General features: G+C 39.6%; 1 protein-coding gene across 2 annotated transcripts in view; it reads right to left on the bottom strand.

Annotated features, from left to right (window-relative positions):
- Positions 1 to 16159, bottom strand: part of Plcb1 (phospholipase C beta 1) — a 699616-nt gene that overhangs the window by 252555 nt on the left and 430902 nt on the right. For both annotated transcript variants that reach the window (XM_052183717.1, XM_052183718.1), the window contains exon 4: positions 9302 to 9439. In XM_052183717.1, coding sequence (XP_052039677.1) covers positions 9302 to 9439 — 138 coding nt within the window. The remainder of the gene's footprint in view (positions 1 to 9301; positions 9440 to 16159) is intronic.

Raw genomic sequence — 16159 nt, 5'->3', positions numbered from 1 at the left:
GAATACTACTCAGCAATTAGAAACAATGAATTCACAAAATTTTTAGGCAAATGGTTTGATCTGGAAACTATCATCCTAAGTGAGGTAACCCAATCACAAAGAATACACATGGAATGCAATCTCTGATAAGTGGATATTAATTACCCCAGAAGCTCTGAATACCCAAGGCACAAATCGCATAACAAATGACTCCCATGAAGAAGTATGGAGAGGGTCCTGATCCTGGAAAGGATTGATGTAGCGTTGGAGGGGAGTATAAGGACATAGAAAAAGGAGGGAGGTGTTTGGAGAATGGATGGAGAGAAGAAGGTTTATGGCACATATGGGGAGGGGGGATCTGGGAAAGGGGAAATCATTTGGAATGTAAACAAAGAATATAGAAAATAAAAATATTTAAAAAAACAAAAAAGCAAAAACAACAGCAAAAACAACAATAACAAAACAAACAAAAAACAAAACAAAAGAAAACAAAAAGCACCTTGACCTTGCTCTCTGCCTCAGGAATTTTCCCATGTCCCTGTTGTACATTACATCATGACTTCCCAAAAAGGAAACTGATTTTGATTTCTTGTTCCATCCTAAATTCCCAATGTCACTCTGGTCAGGGATTTGAACCCGAGAGTCTACTGAGGTTGCTCTAACAAGGTGGCAGTGATCTTGGTGTCATTAGAGCCAGTTGTCAATGTCTGGTCTTTGTCTTCCTGGAACTGTGAGCAGCACTTATGTAGCGTATTTCATTCACCCTTGACATCTTTTTTCGCCTGACTTCCGATGACACACATTTATGGCTGTTGCCTTGCTGGGTGACCCTTCAGCTTCTTTTATTTCTGACTCTTAAGTAATGTTGGAGTGTTCACAACTCATTCACTTCCCAGCTGATTTTTCACCCAGATGCATTAAGTCTCATGATGATTTGAAATGCTATTGAAGTATCTAATGTGTTGAAGAAGTTTACACCTGCCATTTGTTGCTGAACCCTAGGCCTACATAATGAACCTCCCACTCAGCATTTCCAAATGGATTTTTCATGATCTCAAACTGTACATGATCAAAACTTAACCTCTGGCATATACCCCAAGCTCAAAATTTACGGTTTAGATTAAACTTTACTATGTTGGTGAGGAATACTTCTAGCTTTCTTGACATTCAAGACAAAATTCTAACAACATCTTTGATTTCTTTGTCCTTTATAACACAGTTACTAAGTATCTGCTGTTGGATCTTGCTATAAATTATGGAGATGCAGACTCCCTTTCATTTCCTCTGAAATTTCTTCTTTGCTTCAGTAAGTGGCAATTCACTTAGAGTACTGCAGAAGTTTCTACTTGACTTGCTTTTTCCTGTTGCTGTCATCTCCCTCCTCTGACCCGACCCATTACTGAAGAAACACTAAGTCAAATCACATCTGACCTCAGTTCAGAACTCCCTAATGGCTTTGAATTCATTCACAATAAAAGCAGAGTCCGTCCTCACTGTGGCTTACCCTCAGCCTTGCTGTCTCTGTCCTGCCCTATGCTGTCTCTAGACAAACCCAACACAATCTCGCTGGAGAACTTTTATCCCTTTTGTTTGTCTATCTGGAATAGTCTATGTCCAAACATATTCCTGGATTATTTCTTCAGATGCTTCAAATCTTTGCTGGGTTATAACAAACTCACAGATATTATAGGGATTGGAGGTCACTAAGAGCAAACCTCTCCTCCCACAGTTGATTTTGGATGTCAACCCACATTTGGTCACTTCCCAACTGATCATTCATTGAGCTTAATTAAGTTTCACGATGGTTTTAAATGTTATTAATAATCTAATATCTGGTAACACTAGAAAGAGAAGCCTTTTCTAAGGATTTAAAGTACTCTATGAGAACGTGGCAGGAGGTGTCTGAGTTTCCTTGAGGCCATAAGACAAAGCAGCTTCTTTCAAGTTAAAATAGAATTCAAGTTCTATCTTTCAGCTTGAGTGGAGATCCAATATTTTAAGCTACCTAAAACATTACACACTAGGCTCGCCTCCTCTTAAGGCTTAACCCTTCTGGGTCTTCCAGTTGTCTGGTTAGGAGTTCACACCCTAAGAAGAGAAGATTATCACCCTAATGAGGTAAAGAAATCTTCTTTGCCACAACTCTCCCCATTGGTACAGACCAGACAGTACTTCCATATGGTCTTTTCTGCTTTTCTGAGACAGAGTCCAGAAAATATATCTTTTTTTGTCTCTTAAAAAGAATATTCTGTTTTAAATATATGAGTATATACGTATCTATCTATCTATCTATCTATCTATCTATATATCTATAGAAAGATATATAGATATATAGATATAGACACACACATCTATATATGTATACATGTGTGTATGTGTGTATGTGTGTTTGTGTGTGTATGTCTTTGTGTATCACTTATGTGCCTGATGTCTGAGGAGTCTAAACAGGGTGTTGGAACTCCTGGAAGTAGAGTTACAGAAAGTTGTGAACCTCCACATGGGTGTTGGGAATTGAACCCAGGTCCTCTGCAAGAACTGCCAGTGCTCTTGTCCACTGAGCCATCTTTCTAGCTCCATCTTTTTCCTTTTTTCTGTTTCTTTTTCATTTGGATATTGACCAAACACCAAACAAAGAAACAAACAAAACCAAGCACACACTAAAAAAAAAAAAAAAAAAAAAAAAAAAAAAAAAACACCCAAAACAAAACCAAAACCAAAACAAAACAAAAAACAAAAAAACTAAGCATGCTTTCTCAGGCACTCTGGGCATTTTACTCTTTCTTTGAAGTCACAATCCTACCAAGGCCTCTACCAGGATGCTTTCTAACTCCATTGCAAATGGTATGACTAGCTCTCTCTTCTTTTCTATCTTTCTCCTTCAGAGTTTACAGATTGTCTACAATGGTAGGTTTCTCTCTCCACACCTCCTTCTTGAGTCTGGTTTTAAAATTATTTCTTATTGAGGAGCTTGGGAACATAAAAAGGAAACCCTTGTCTCCTAGGTAATAGAGACAGATGTCTGGTATGACCAGTCTACATATTGTCCACTTTCCAACACTCCCAACTTGAGCTTGACCTTTGCTGACCGCAGTCTCCCTTTCCTGGTTGATTTTCTTAATTGTCTCTCCCTCACTAGAACTGCTCCATATGGGAAAGTCATTGTTTTGTTTACTGTTTCATCCTTAGTAACTGGAACAGAGCTTGTGACACTGTGCAGAGCTTAATATAATTGTTGGATACGTCAATGGACGAATGACATAAATTGTCAAGGGGCTTCTAGACTCATATCCATGTGTCAGGAGAGTATGGCTGAGAGTTCAGATCTGTAGCCTCCTTAAGTGTTTTCTTCCCTTTCCTGTGTACCTTCCTGTGTCCCTAATTTCGTCACTTATTAATATGGATTTCCTCCCCTGCTTATTTCTTTCTTACAGTAAGCAAAAATGGCCTCTGTGCTGGAAAACTATTTCATTAACAATGGTCTTGTTTTCTCCAGCAGCACAACAGCCCACACTTGTCTACTCAGCAATACCTGAACTGCTTGTTTCACATTTATTTAATTAATGGGTTGAATTTTGAGAAGTGACCTTGCAGAATACTGAGCAGTGTCTAGATTTGCCCCTCTTACACCATATTCTGTCCCCCTCCATCTTTAATTTTCCTTACATGCTCAGAGGTGGAGACAAGAGGCATCCAAAAGATTTTCCTTCATGTTTTTCTGTTTTTCTCCCTCTTCATCCCCATCCCTTCATAGCACACGGAGATACCTTATTAAGAATGCAATCTGTAAGTGGATATTAGCCTAGAAACTTTGAATACCCAAGACATAATCCACATATTAAATGATGTCCAAGAAGAATGGAGGAGTGGCCCCTGGTTCTGGAAAGACACAGTGCAACAGTGTAGGGGAATACCAGAACATGGAAGTGGGAAGGGGTGGATGGAGGAACAGGGGGGGGGGGAAGAGGGCTTATGGGACTTTCAGGGAGTGGGGAGCCAGAAAAGGGGAAATCATTTGAAATGTAAATAAAGAATATACTGAATAAAAAAAAGAATGCAATCTGAGTGGGGATACAACTAAGTCATTGTTATGAGAAGTGTCATGAAAAAGAGTCCGTATGTATTAGGTATCCCAAAGACTCTGGGAAATGTTTGTACATTGGAGAGTATACACATGTGCCTAAGAATGCAGATTTGGCTCCGATAAGTAAGCTGATGGACTGTCCCCATTGTGCTCAGAGGTCAAGCCCTGAGATTCTATTCAGTGCAATGTTTGTCTTCCTTAATACGAATCTAGCCTGAAAAGCTGCCAATAGAAGTCCCCAAATCACATCCAGCTCATAGTTATAATTGTTAGTCTAACCTGATATATGAAAACAACTGCAGTCTATATTTAACATCCTATCTGGATTCTCTAGCTCCTTTTGACCCAGAGGTCAGACAACACTAGAATGCAAGGCCAAGATCTACAGGATGCAAATCTCTTGGGAAATTGTTAGACATGCACATACTCAATCTCTCCCAGACTCGCTGGGTGGGGCTGTGTGCCCAGTTGTTTAATAAGCCTCTCTAGTGATTCTGGCCACAATCAAGTTCTGTACCTACTTCTTGTTCACGACAACTTGGAGAAGTGGAGGAATGGCTACACTGATTAGAAAGGCCCATGGAGACGGTCAGAGGGACGAGCATCCTCTCCAATCTCCTCTGCCTTATTTCTGTGCAGTGTAGCTATTAATATACCTAATGTCTGCAGAGATTTAAGCTTACAACTCATATGTACCCTTTGCAGTCTTTGAGAAAGAATGATTGTCCTTGTGGCTGAGGATTTTACAGGAGTAAATTGAGATATGAACAGGGATGCTGAGCATTACAGCACCTCTTTTTTATTGGATATTTCTTTATTTACATTTCAAATGCTATCCCCTTTCCTCATTTCCCCTCCGAAACCCCCATCCCATCCCCCCAACCCCTGCTCACTAACTCACCCACTCCTGCTTCCCTGACCTGGCATTCCCCTACCCTGGAACAATGAACCACTTCCATGGGTCCACAGGCCTCTCCTCTCATTGATGTCCAACCAAGCCATCCTCTCCTACCCACATGGCTAGAGTCATGGGTCCCTCCATGTATAATCTTTGGTTGGTAGTTAAGTCCCTGGGAGCTCTGGGGTACTGGTTGGTTCATATTGTTGTTCCTCCTATGGGGCTGTAATCCCTTCGGCTCCTTGGGTCCTTTCTCCCCATTGGGGACTCAGTGCTCAGTTCAATGGTTGGCTGAAAGCATTCTCCTCTGTATCTGCCAGGAACTGACAAGGCCTTCCTGGAAACAGCTCTATCAGGCTCCTGTCAGCAAGCACTTGTTGGCATCCACAATAGTGTCTGGGTTTGGTAACTGTATGTGGGCTGGATCCCCAGGTGGGGCAGTTTCTGGATGGTTTTTCCCTCAGTCTTTGCTCCACACTCTGGTATAGAATCCCAAAGGAAGCTGGACCAAAAACGAGGAGAACAAAAGGCCCTTCCAGTCTACTAGAAAAAGTCCTAGGGCAAGAGCATGTGGCAAGATGATGCTGAAGGAGAACAAGGAGGTCTAACAGCTGGCCTTGAGTAGACTTCAAGTCCAAGGTCCGCAGGAGAATACAAGGGGTTAAAGCCAAGAAGACTGTAATGATGGTTAGTGGACATTTAACCCTGAATGAGGCCAGTGACTGGCATTGCTGGGGTTTTCAAGGAAGATGTAGACATGGTGTGACGTTTAAAAAAATAGAGTGTGCTCCCTAAAGAGATCTTGTCCAGGCTTTGATATTCCTTTTCCTTTTCCTCCGATGAGGCAGTCACATTTATCATGGATTTTGTTTACTCTCTTCAACCTTTGCTTTCATTTAGTGGATACCCCCAAGCTTACAGTCAATTGTACAAAGGAGTCAATGTAGTCAAAGCTCAGAGCCTAAAGAACCAAGGCTTTCACCATCTCTCCGGAAGCTCTGCAGAGTGGCCTGGCAGCTCCGCGAGGGAAGATAAGGTCCTGGAGTGCCGAATGACAGCAAACACAGTGTGGCCACTGGCCTTCTGGAGAGCAGCGATGTGTAGAGAACGGTATGGCTTACATTCCTATTTCTCAGACACATTAGACCCCTAGAGGGAAGCTGATTGTTCCAGTGCAGGAAGCCTGGCAAGTCAGGCTGTGTCAGGAGGATATGACTGTTGTTTAACGGTAAGAGACACTGTTTTTAGTCCAACCACAGAGGGAAGCTGGAAGACAGTTTCCTTTGTATATCTGTCCTTTCTTAAGGACTAAATTAAAAATTCAGTTTCAGTCACACATAGTGGTACAAAACTTTAGCTCCAGCACATCTAAAGCTGAGACAGGATGAGTGAAAGTTTGAGGTGAGCCTGGGCTAAACATAAAATTCAAGGTTTGAGCTCAGGATGGCACATATAATATAACCCTGTCTCAAAAAAATCAAACAAATAAGAAAACAACTAAGTTCAGCAAGTTTGGAACTCCACGCTAGTGTTTCAAGTGCACAGCTTTCTTTAGAGATTGGCCTTCTCCGGCTGACTTATTAAGAGACAAATTCCTCCTGCTTTTATCTCCTCTGGCCTCCTTCTTTATTCGTCTGCACAAGACTGTATCTGATATAAGGCATGTCTTGCCGGGATTTAGCTGGTAATTTTTTTCTAGAATATCAGAAGAAATAGCCATGTTCATCACCGAAACTCTAATACTGGAATTGTGTATGGCACAGGAAAGACTCCCACCCTACAGATACATATTGAATAATGGCATGAGCTGTTGTCTATTTGTAAATAAAGTCTTCTGGTAGAATTCAATGTTCAGAGGACACTGGGTTTTACTGTGCATTCTACATCATGACCATTAAGTCTCAAACTCTGGATCAAGTAGCTAAGGCGCCTATTTAACATATCACATGAACATGGCCGCCAGGTTCTCCCAGCATCCCTCACTCCCTGCCTGTTACAGGTAATGGATGTCATGTCCTCCCCCAGAGGCTTTTCCATACATAAGCTAAATATGGTGGTTATCTTTTCCTGTTTACCTTTTGCGCTCTCTCTCTCTCTCTCTCTCTCTCTCTCTCTCTCTCTCTCTCTCTCTCGGCTCCAACACATAATTCCTCTCTTTCTCCTCTCCTCTGGTTGCTCAGGGTGGTGTCCACTCCGGATTCACCCAGTTGTCTCAGCCTCTGGGCTGTGCTCTCCCTTTTTAGCTACAATAAATTTTCTCTTCCACAATACCTAGGGGCAGTCCTTTCCTTTTTTTCTTTCTTTCAGTTTTTTTTCTTTCACTTTTTTCATTCAGTGACACACCCTTTCCTTCTGGACTAGTGCTGCCCAAGACACCTAAGATTACATATACGGTGTGATAAACGGAGAAAATGTTCACAGCCAGAAATATGAAACATATAGTTTTGAAGGAAAACATATCTGAAAATTTTAAATCTGTCTGTGCACTTTCACTAGGTTTGGATGATTTTATAGACATTTGTACCCAGATAATGCAAAATATACTATATAACGTCATCAATTATGCCAGAAGCATCAAGTAACTGAAAGAACAACTTCTGTAGATACCATAATGATGGGGACCATGATGGGCCTAGAAATTAAAATCTAATGAAAATTGGTGTGTTCGAACTACAGAGAGGAGGAAATTGAACAAAAAATATAACTTCACAAAGGTATAAAGCAACAGAAGATATACCAATTGATACACAACATTGTAGGTCTACATTCAATCTCAGAAAAGACCTGCCTGCAATTAACTTTTATTGGACATCTTAGTTAGAAATGATGGCTATGAAGACTGGTCATTTCCTAAAGGGGGATGTGGGTGTGTCAGGGGAGAGAAATTTTTACCTACAGTCATCTATGTGGTTAAACAACACAGTAAGTTAACAAGAGGATTCTAAAATAGGGAAGAAGAGAAGGCAAGTGTAATGGCAACAATGTAGAGCTCTCCACACTGTATTCTCTCCAAGTGAAAATTATACTTTGCTGTTACATAGAGAAAACACATTAGGATTTAACATATGTGGAAAATGTAGCTTCCAACAGCCCAGAGTATTTATTATATTTGTTTGGAATTTTATTCATTCTGTTGTAAGAACAAGAGTTGATAGTGTAGAAATGGTCAGAAATAACCCCCTGCCAAGTCACTAACAGATGACTGGGGGCAGGGCTACAGGTTCAGTTGTAACTCATAAAACTGTCAGACCACTGAAATCTAGGCAGTTCTAGACCGCAAGGCCCTGGCAACACAACCTCACCAGAAGTAATCATGTAGTTGTGATCTCAATATGCATGCTCTGTGAGGGCACACAAATGATATGCAGACCCCTAAATATGCTTAAATTCATGTTCTTAACTCTTGAAGGAAATGGAAAGTTCTGTAGAATAAAGTAGGAACATGAATGTGATTGGGAGGCCTTCTTTACAGTATGTTCATTTCAATCTCTCGCAGATCCTTCTAGAACAGTAGTCTCTCTAGACACCCTTTGGGGTGACATATCAGATACACTACATATCAGATATTTATATTACAACTCAGAAGAGGAAGAAAATTATAGTTATGAGGTAGCAACAAAATAGTTGCAAGGTTGGGGTTCACCACAGCTTGAGGAACTGTATTATAGGGTCACAGCGATATAAAAGTCAAGAACCACTGCTCTAAAGGAAATATCACACTCAAGAATTTACATCTTCTTGTCTGCTATATTGTCTCTATACTCTGGCTCATTCTGTGTACAACTGGAAGACCCACTTTTTAAGTAGAATAGTAATTAATTACTATGGGAAAACCCATTTTAAAATAATCTTTCTAGTCTATAGCTGAATAATTATTTACTATTTAAAATTTAAATTTAAAATGTATTTTTTATTTCACATACTAACTAAATAACTACCAGGACTGCTGGTAGTCTATGTGGTATGCAGGGGAAATAGGCTTAGATTGTGTTGATGTTGAGCATCCTCAAGAGAAAGTTAGAAATGAAAATGGAGTTGGAAGTGGTGCAGACACCAAAGTGAGAAGGACGGAGACTCATCAGGGAAAGTGAAATGTGGTTTTATCTACATTAAGGAATTTTATCTAATGCCCTATGCCTGATGAAAACAATCTTTGTTATTGAACATAGATACTATTATTGAAAGCTGTTTTAAATACATAAATACTTGACAGCTAAATTATTTTCAGATGGCAGTTTAACCCAAACTAAATGTTAATCAAATTGAAAATATTTCACATGTATTAAGTAATATCACCAGAAATCAAGTGAAGAAGACAGCTTTCGGGTCCCCACCTACCATACCTTGGCCACTTCCTCTTGAAAAGCCACAAGATTTAAGTGGGAGATGTTCACCAGGTCTGGCCCATACACCACAGTTATCATGCGCTGTTCCAAGTGTCCGATGTTCCCAACATCCAGAAGTTCACGTAACTTGGGGTCCTGAATAAGAAATGTAAAAAGAGCAGACTATAAGGAAAGATTCTAATGTGGATTCATAGCTTTAAATGAACTAGAAGTAGAACCGCCTTTTTCAGGATCAACTTGTAGGAATGGAAGTCTTCCACTCTACAGTGAATGGAGAAGTCAGAGCTGTGGGGGAAGAAACTTTCCAGGTCAAGACCTATGGTTTTCAGGGTAGTGCTCTTTCTACATTACAACCATCCTGCAACATATTTGCATGTGTCAGAATTCAATTCCCTCCAATCATCTAATGAGCTGTACACTGAAATGAGAAATCTCATCTTTCTCCTCCCTTCATGGACAGGTTGAAACAAACAAACATAAAAGTGTCTTATGGAATAAAAATGCTCATACCTGCTATAGTCTAAACAATTAAATAGCTCCTATAAGCATATGCATTGGAACTATTGGTAAATGGCGCAAAGTTAAGGAATGGAATGGGTCTTATCTGGAGTCTTCTGCTCATCCCTGATAAGGTGATCTTGAGCCCCATACTCCTCTACTTCCTCTCCTTTAGCTCTTCCAGGCCCCAGGGGTTTGCTATGTGTCTGCATTTGTGAGATGTGCTGTTTTACCCACTAGATGGCCAAGAGCAGTCATAGAGTGGATCCCTAAAACTTTGGCTGAGCTGAGCCCATTGGCATTATAAACTGATTGGCCTCAAGGATTTGTTACTATCACAGAAAAGTACCTGGGGCAGAAACATGGGAAGCCTCTTGTTATGACCTTTCCTCCACACTGAATACAGATAGAAAAAGACAGGCTGTTAGCATGAGCTTTGCATATGACAGTTTAAGTCCCTTCCTTACTCAGTGTGTTCTGGGATTTGGACATAGGGGGTGCCTGCTATATTTTCTGAATAAGCTACATTCTTTGGGAGTACTATAAGCAACAATCTCTTGGAGGTATAGTCTTTTTGTTTTTACTTTTTTCTGGGAAAGGGACGTTTCCAAACTTGCAGAACTCAAAATAAAACAAAAAATAGGCGTTAGTCAACTTGGCTGCATTTATTTTCCTCCCACAGGACAGGCCCTGTAGGACTTTTCAGTCCATGCAGAAAATCAGCATCAAATCAATCACTTAGCAAATTTGTTGCCAGCTTCCGAGCAAGGACCAGGGTTGCATTTCTATTTATTTAGCGAAACACCAGGCCAATAGGACCTGATTCCTGAGGCTGGTTATTCTGGCCTCCTTCTGGGGATTTTTATAAACCCTTGCAAAGAAAAAATGAATTAAAAATAAAAACCAGAATAAAAATAAACAAAATCTTTCCAGCTAAGTCATTCACTCACTATCATTATTTTCCCCTTCATTTATTAAGACTTTCTCTTGTGCGTCTGCATGAAGAGGAACATAGCTGCTTTCAGGCAAGCTATGGAGAAATAAACCTCGCCCAGCAGAGCTGAAGATGCAATTCCACTGATAAGGCAAGTGCTTATGAAGCCAAGTGAAGCCTCCTGGAAAGATGAGCAGTTTCTCTCGGGGCAACACTTTATAACCCACAAAAGGAGAGTTATTGACTCAAACAAAGTGGGAGATTTCAGCACTGTAGAATCAACAGAACATGAAAAGATCAGCAGGCATGTGATGCATCGTTGAAACAGGGGAACTAGGAGTATGTAGAAGCTCTCCAAAGGTGTGCCTAAATGATGCTCAAAGGATCTCCAGGATTCTATCTTCTATGAACAATATTAGTGCAAGATACGGTCATCAAGAATGTATATGGAACATGGCATCCTTGTATGTTTTACTACTAATGGCTTGTGACATACATACATTAAAGTCACTTGGCCTTCATGTAATTTAGAGTTGGTGTCTGGGCTTAGGTTGATAAAGAAGGCTGCTGAAAGGGAATTAATGATGTAACCTGAGTATGGACGAGTCTACGGGAACTGCTCATCTTTCTAACACAAATTTTTAAATGATTTTTGAACATAAACTAGAAGAGCAACTAGAATGGAGAAATGTTTACTTAATAGAAATGCTAATAGCTTAAAATCATACAGTTCAGGATACACAATGAGAAATTATTTAAAATATCTAAGAAGAAAGTTGTTTTCTAGCATCCATTTTTTACTTTAGAGTGTGATACTTTAAACAGTATTTTCTTTTCTTTTACACCATTACTCTTTTTTAAAAAAATAATTAGGTATATTCTTTATTTAAACTTCAAATGTTGTCCCCTTTCCAGGTTCCCCTATCCCCCAAAAATCCTGTAAGCCATCTCCCCTTCCCCAATCAACCCACCCCCACTTCCCTGATCTGGTATTCCTCTATACTACAGCATCAAGTCTTTCCAGGACCAAGGGCCTCTCCCCCATTTGGTGTCCAACAAGATTGTCCTCTGCTGCTGATGTATCTGGGACTATGGGTAGCTTCAAGTGTACTCTTTGGTTGATGGTTTTGTCCCTGGGAGCTCTGGGAGTACTGGGTGACTCTCCTTTTAATCTCCTCTGTACTAATACTATAACTTCTCAAGTGTGGAACATTTCTCAGCATAGCCCCTTGTGAGGTGCATGCTGATAAAGACACACATCATCTCTTCAAGCACCACAGGTTGTCTCCAGCAGCTTTAGACCACCAGAGTGTGCACAGGATCAACCTAGGAACACCACCTTCACCAGCTTCACAGATGAGAACCTTGAAGACGCAAAGAATTCAGCAAACATAGAGGTCTACACTTTTGGAAAATGAGTGGTCATATTCTAAAAACAAACATGCAGAATCAAAATTGTAACAAAGACAAAACCCTGTAATAGTTGGTCAGTGAATTACTTTGTTTCCTAAGGCTTTTCTGCTAAACATCGTTTTATGAGTCTCAAAACTCTTGATAGGTTCTTAAAGGAGACTCACCGCCCAGGTTCTGGAGCACTTCGACATGTTAATACATAGACTATAGCTGCTTTTAAGAACAAACTATCCCTAACCTCTGCAAAGAAGCTAGCTTTTCCAGGAGTCTTACACACTATAACAAAGGGAAAACTAAGAGCTGAGGTGAGCTCTCAATCTTGTGGTGTTCAGCTTCAAGGCTTACTTTCCACAGAGATTATTCTTTCTCTGTCTCTACAGTTGGAGCTAATCAGAGCGATTAAGAACCTCAGCAGTTTTCATTCAACTGCTAGGTTGTCGCTCTTCCTGTAAAAATTAGAAAGCAGAAGTAGTCGGGAAAAGTGAGTCCCCTTTCTCTCAATCATCAGGACTCAAGATTAAATTACTCCATGCTTATTCTAAAGAACGGAGAGTTTTTGCTCTGGGTGAGATCAGTTAGTTACTGCCATTTCTTGGTATATGGCTCAGGAGCAAAGTAAAAATTGTTCTACGCCTAAGAAACTCGAGCTCAAATATGACACAAGTAATTGTATAATTCAGAATATCAGAGACAAATGAAAATTAAACATAATTTTGTTTTGCTTGTTTTGCTTTTATGAATACCAAATGTTGGTGCTGGCTAGATGTTTCAGGGTTAAGAGCAGTGGTTGCTCTTCCAGAGGACATAGGTTCAATTTCCAGCATCCCCATGGCATCTCACATCTGTCTGTAAGTCCAGTTCCAGGGGATCTGATACCCTAACACAGATATACATGCAAGCAAAACACCAATGCATTTAAAATAAAAACAAATACATCATTAAAAATAATACATGCAAGTTTAGAGCTTTGCTAGTAAATCTGACTTTTAAGGAAAAGTTATTTTGTTTGTATGCCAGACTTTAAGATACAGAAACTGTATGATGCAGAGGAACCTACCATTCTTGTTTATTTTTTTATCATCATGAAATATATCTTTATGAGATTTTAGGTTTATTCAATTCTTCTTATATGAAGACAATTCTATTCTCAGAACTTAATATAATGTTCTCAATCTGAATTACGTTTATCCATCATTCATGAGAAAAATTAGAAATGTGAAAGTCTTTTGATCAATACTCATTGTAATAACTGTAAATAGAAAGGAATATTCCTTGATATGATTCAATGAGGTTAGTATAAAAGTCCTGTGGATGGCTCAAATGGCAGAAAAATAAAACAAAATACCCAGTCCCCTTCCAAAAGTGATGTTTATATATATGATTGCTTTGTCTGCATGTAGGCATGCATACTCTGTGCATGCCAGTGCCCTCAAAGATCACAAGATTGCATTAGATTCCCAGAAACCAAAGGTATAGATAGTTGTGACCTACCACGTAGGTGCTGGAAATTAAACCTCTTCTCTGCAAGAGCAACAAGTATTTTAACCTCTGAGCCATCTATTCACCCCTGCTAGCAAAACTGCTATAGAAAATCATGAAAACACGTAAGCTGGAGGGAGAGAGCTGGAGGGTGCACACAGCAGCTAGTAAGGAATTCTGGGTTCCTTCATGCTTAAGGCCCCTATTCAGAGGGTGAAACATATCACCTTCTTATTCAACCTGCGTGGAAGCCAGTCTACGTGGTAATTTCCAGTATTCACGTGATTTGGTTAAAGCATACACGATTATTTCTGTGAGTTTGCTTATGTCTGTGACTGGCAATGTTTTTGTTTGTATGACTGTTTCTTGTTTATTTGGTTTTGTTTTATTGGTCATGTTTTGCTTTTCATCTCTGTTTAATTTATCTATTTTGTAGAAACACCTGTCTTCTTTCATGGTACTCTGTGACAATTGTATATTGCCAAGGAAGATTCTAGAATGTGAGAACACACTTGAAAGGAGGAGTGGCAATTCTTTAATAAAAAGTGTTCTCTTTGTTTTGAAATCCACCTGCCCCCCACATATAGTATAAATATATACACTAAGACTGTACTGACCCATTTTTTACTGGACTTGGTTTATTGAACCTATAGTAGCAGACTGGGTCTAGACCCAGAGGACTACTTGGAGGGGTTTCCAATGAGGACATTTGTCTCAGTTAGATAGGAGCTGCAAATCTAACCAGGCTGAGGATGGCCTAAAGCAAAAGGTCAGTTTATATTGAAAAAACACCTACAGTTCCTCCCAGTTCCTTCATGCAAACGAGAGCTTTACCCTGCAACAGAATGTTCCATTGCCAAAATGGTGGCAGTGGCTCATGCTGTAATCCTACTTACTACAGAAGTTGAAACAGGAGGATCACGAGTTCAAACATGTATGGGTAAGTTAAAGAGACCTTTAAAAAAAAACTGGGTATGCATTTTCATGGCACACCTATTGTCTAGCAATCAGAAAGTTTTAGGTTTGAACTCCCAGTGTTGAAATGGCAGACATGTTGGGAAGGCTGAGTCAGAGGAGTTGGTGATTGAACTCTGCAAGCCTGTGCAGTGTCTGGCCCTGTTGGTCATTGTCTGATCTCAACTGTAGGCAATTCATCATCAGTTTTGAATCAGAGGGTCAGGTAGGTCTTTAGGAGGGTACCTTTGTTTCCTTTAGAATCTTAAGGATATAAAACTCTTCACAGTTAAAATTCTTGATGATCTTTGATATCTACTTTCATAAGAAATAACTACCAACACCTAAATAAATCTTGGCTTAGCTATGCCTTTTTATGTGTGTGCTTTTCTGATTTGAAGTGTTCATAGATATGTTTTTGACTCTAGAGAAGCATGGAAACCCAGAATCCCTGTTTATGTCATTGTGTGGATTTCCAGTGACAATTGGGTACCATCCCTTGGGACCTTATCTGAATCTTTTGGTGGTTTCTGTCTGTCACTCAGTGGGGGAGGTATCAGATTCTTGGCTCTATTAGTTAAAGCTTTGTGAAGCTTTGTGAACCACCTCCATGCCTCAGCTTTCTCATCTGTGAATTGGGGCCGATAGCAATATTCGCTTTAACATGATATTAGAGTATACAAATGAGCTGACAAGAAAGCAGATGAGGAGAAGAAAATCATAGTTTGAAAATAAAAACCAGAATGATGCCCCCATGGAATAACTTAACCTCATAACAACCAGAACATTTTGCTGTCTGACTTATCAAAGTATTCATTATCATTTGAATTCAGGCTTATAAGGTTCATGTATAAGGGGATGATTGTATTTTAAAATCATGTATTTGAATCCAATATTTCTCTTAATTTGCTCTCTCATGGGAAGCATTTCATAGAGAACTAAAATACAAGCCATTTCTAGAACTTCTCAATTATCAGATCATTCACCTGGTTTTAAAAATCAAGCAGTATGGTTTGTGAGTTTCAGCTCAGTTCCCACATGATGCAGACACTAAGGACAATGATTGCTATACGCAACATTAGCACAGTGAGTGAACTGAAGCTCTAAAGTCTAAGACATGGATCCCATGTCTTTGAAGAGTTAAAGTAAGTGTGTGTGTGTGCATGTGTGTGCATGTGTGTGCATGTGCATATGTTGCATATGTATGTGTGTCTTTCTCCATGTGTTTGTGTGCTGTGTCTACTCATGTATGAGTGTGCATGTATGCAAGTGACATGATTACTCTCAGGAAAAATAGTGAAATAAATGGTAGCTACTACTTATCTTTTTTCTCATTAAAACTAAATGCCTTTAGGAGGTAAGAGAGAGGTTTTACTATTACTTCACTACAAATAATTGAAAGAGTATCGATTAAATGGGGATTTGACTGTGAGTATCTAAGAAGATACATATTGGCTGAAGCTTCTAGACATGTATTTAATTAAATATATTTTGACTTTCATTTTTTCTTTAGTTTTACTTACATCTTTTTTCTATTATCCCAGATATATATGTTAACCATTTCTGATAATATATAA

Source organism: Apodemus sylvaticus, chromosome 5, assembly GCF_947179515.1.
Source record: "Apodemus sylvaticus chromosome 5, mApoSyl1.1, whole genome shotgun sequence".
Lineage (NCBI taxonomy): Eukaryota > Metazoa > Chordata > Mammalia > Rodentia > Muridae > Apodemus > Apodemus sylvaticus.
The sequence above is the reverse complement of the archived record's forward strand: the minus strand, read 5'-3'. Positions and strand labels throughout refer to the sequence as shown.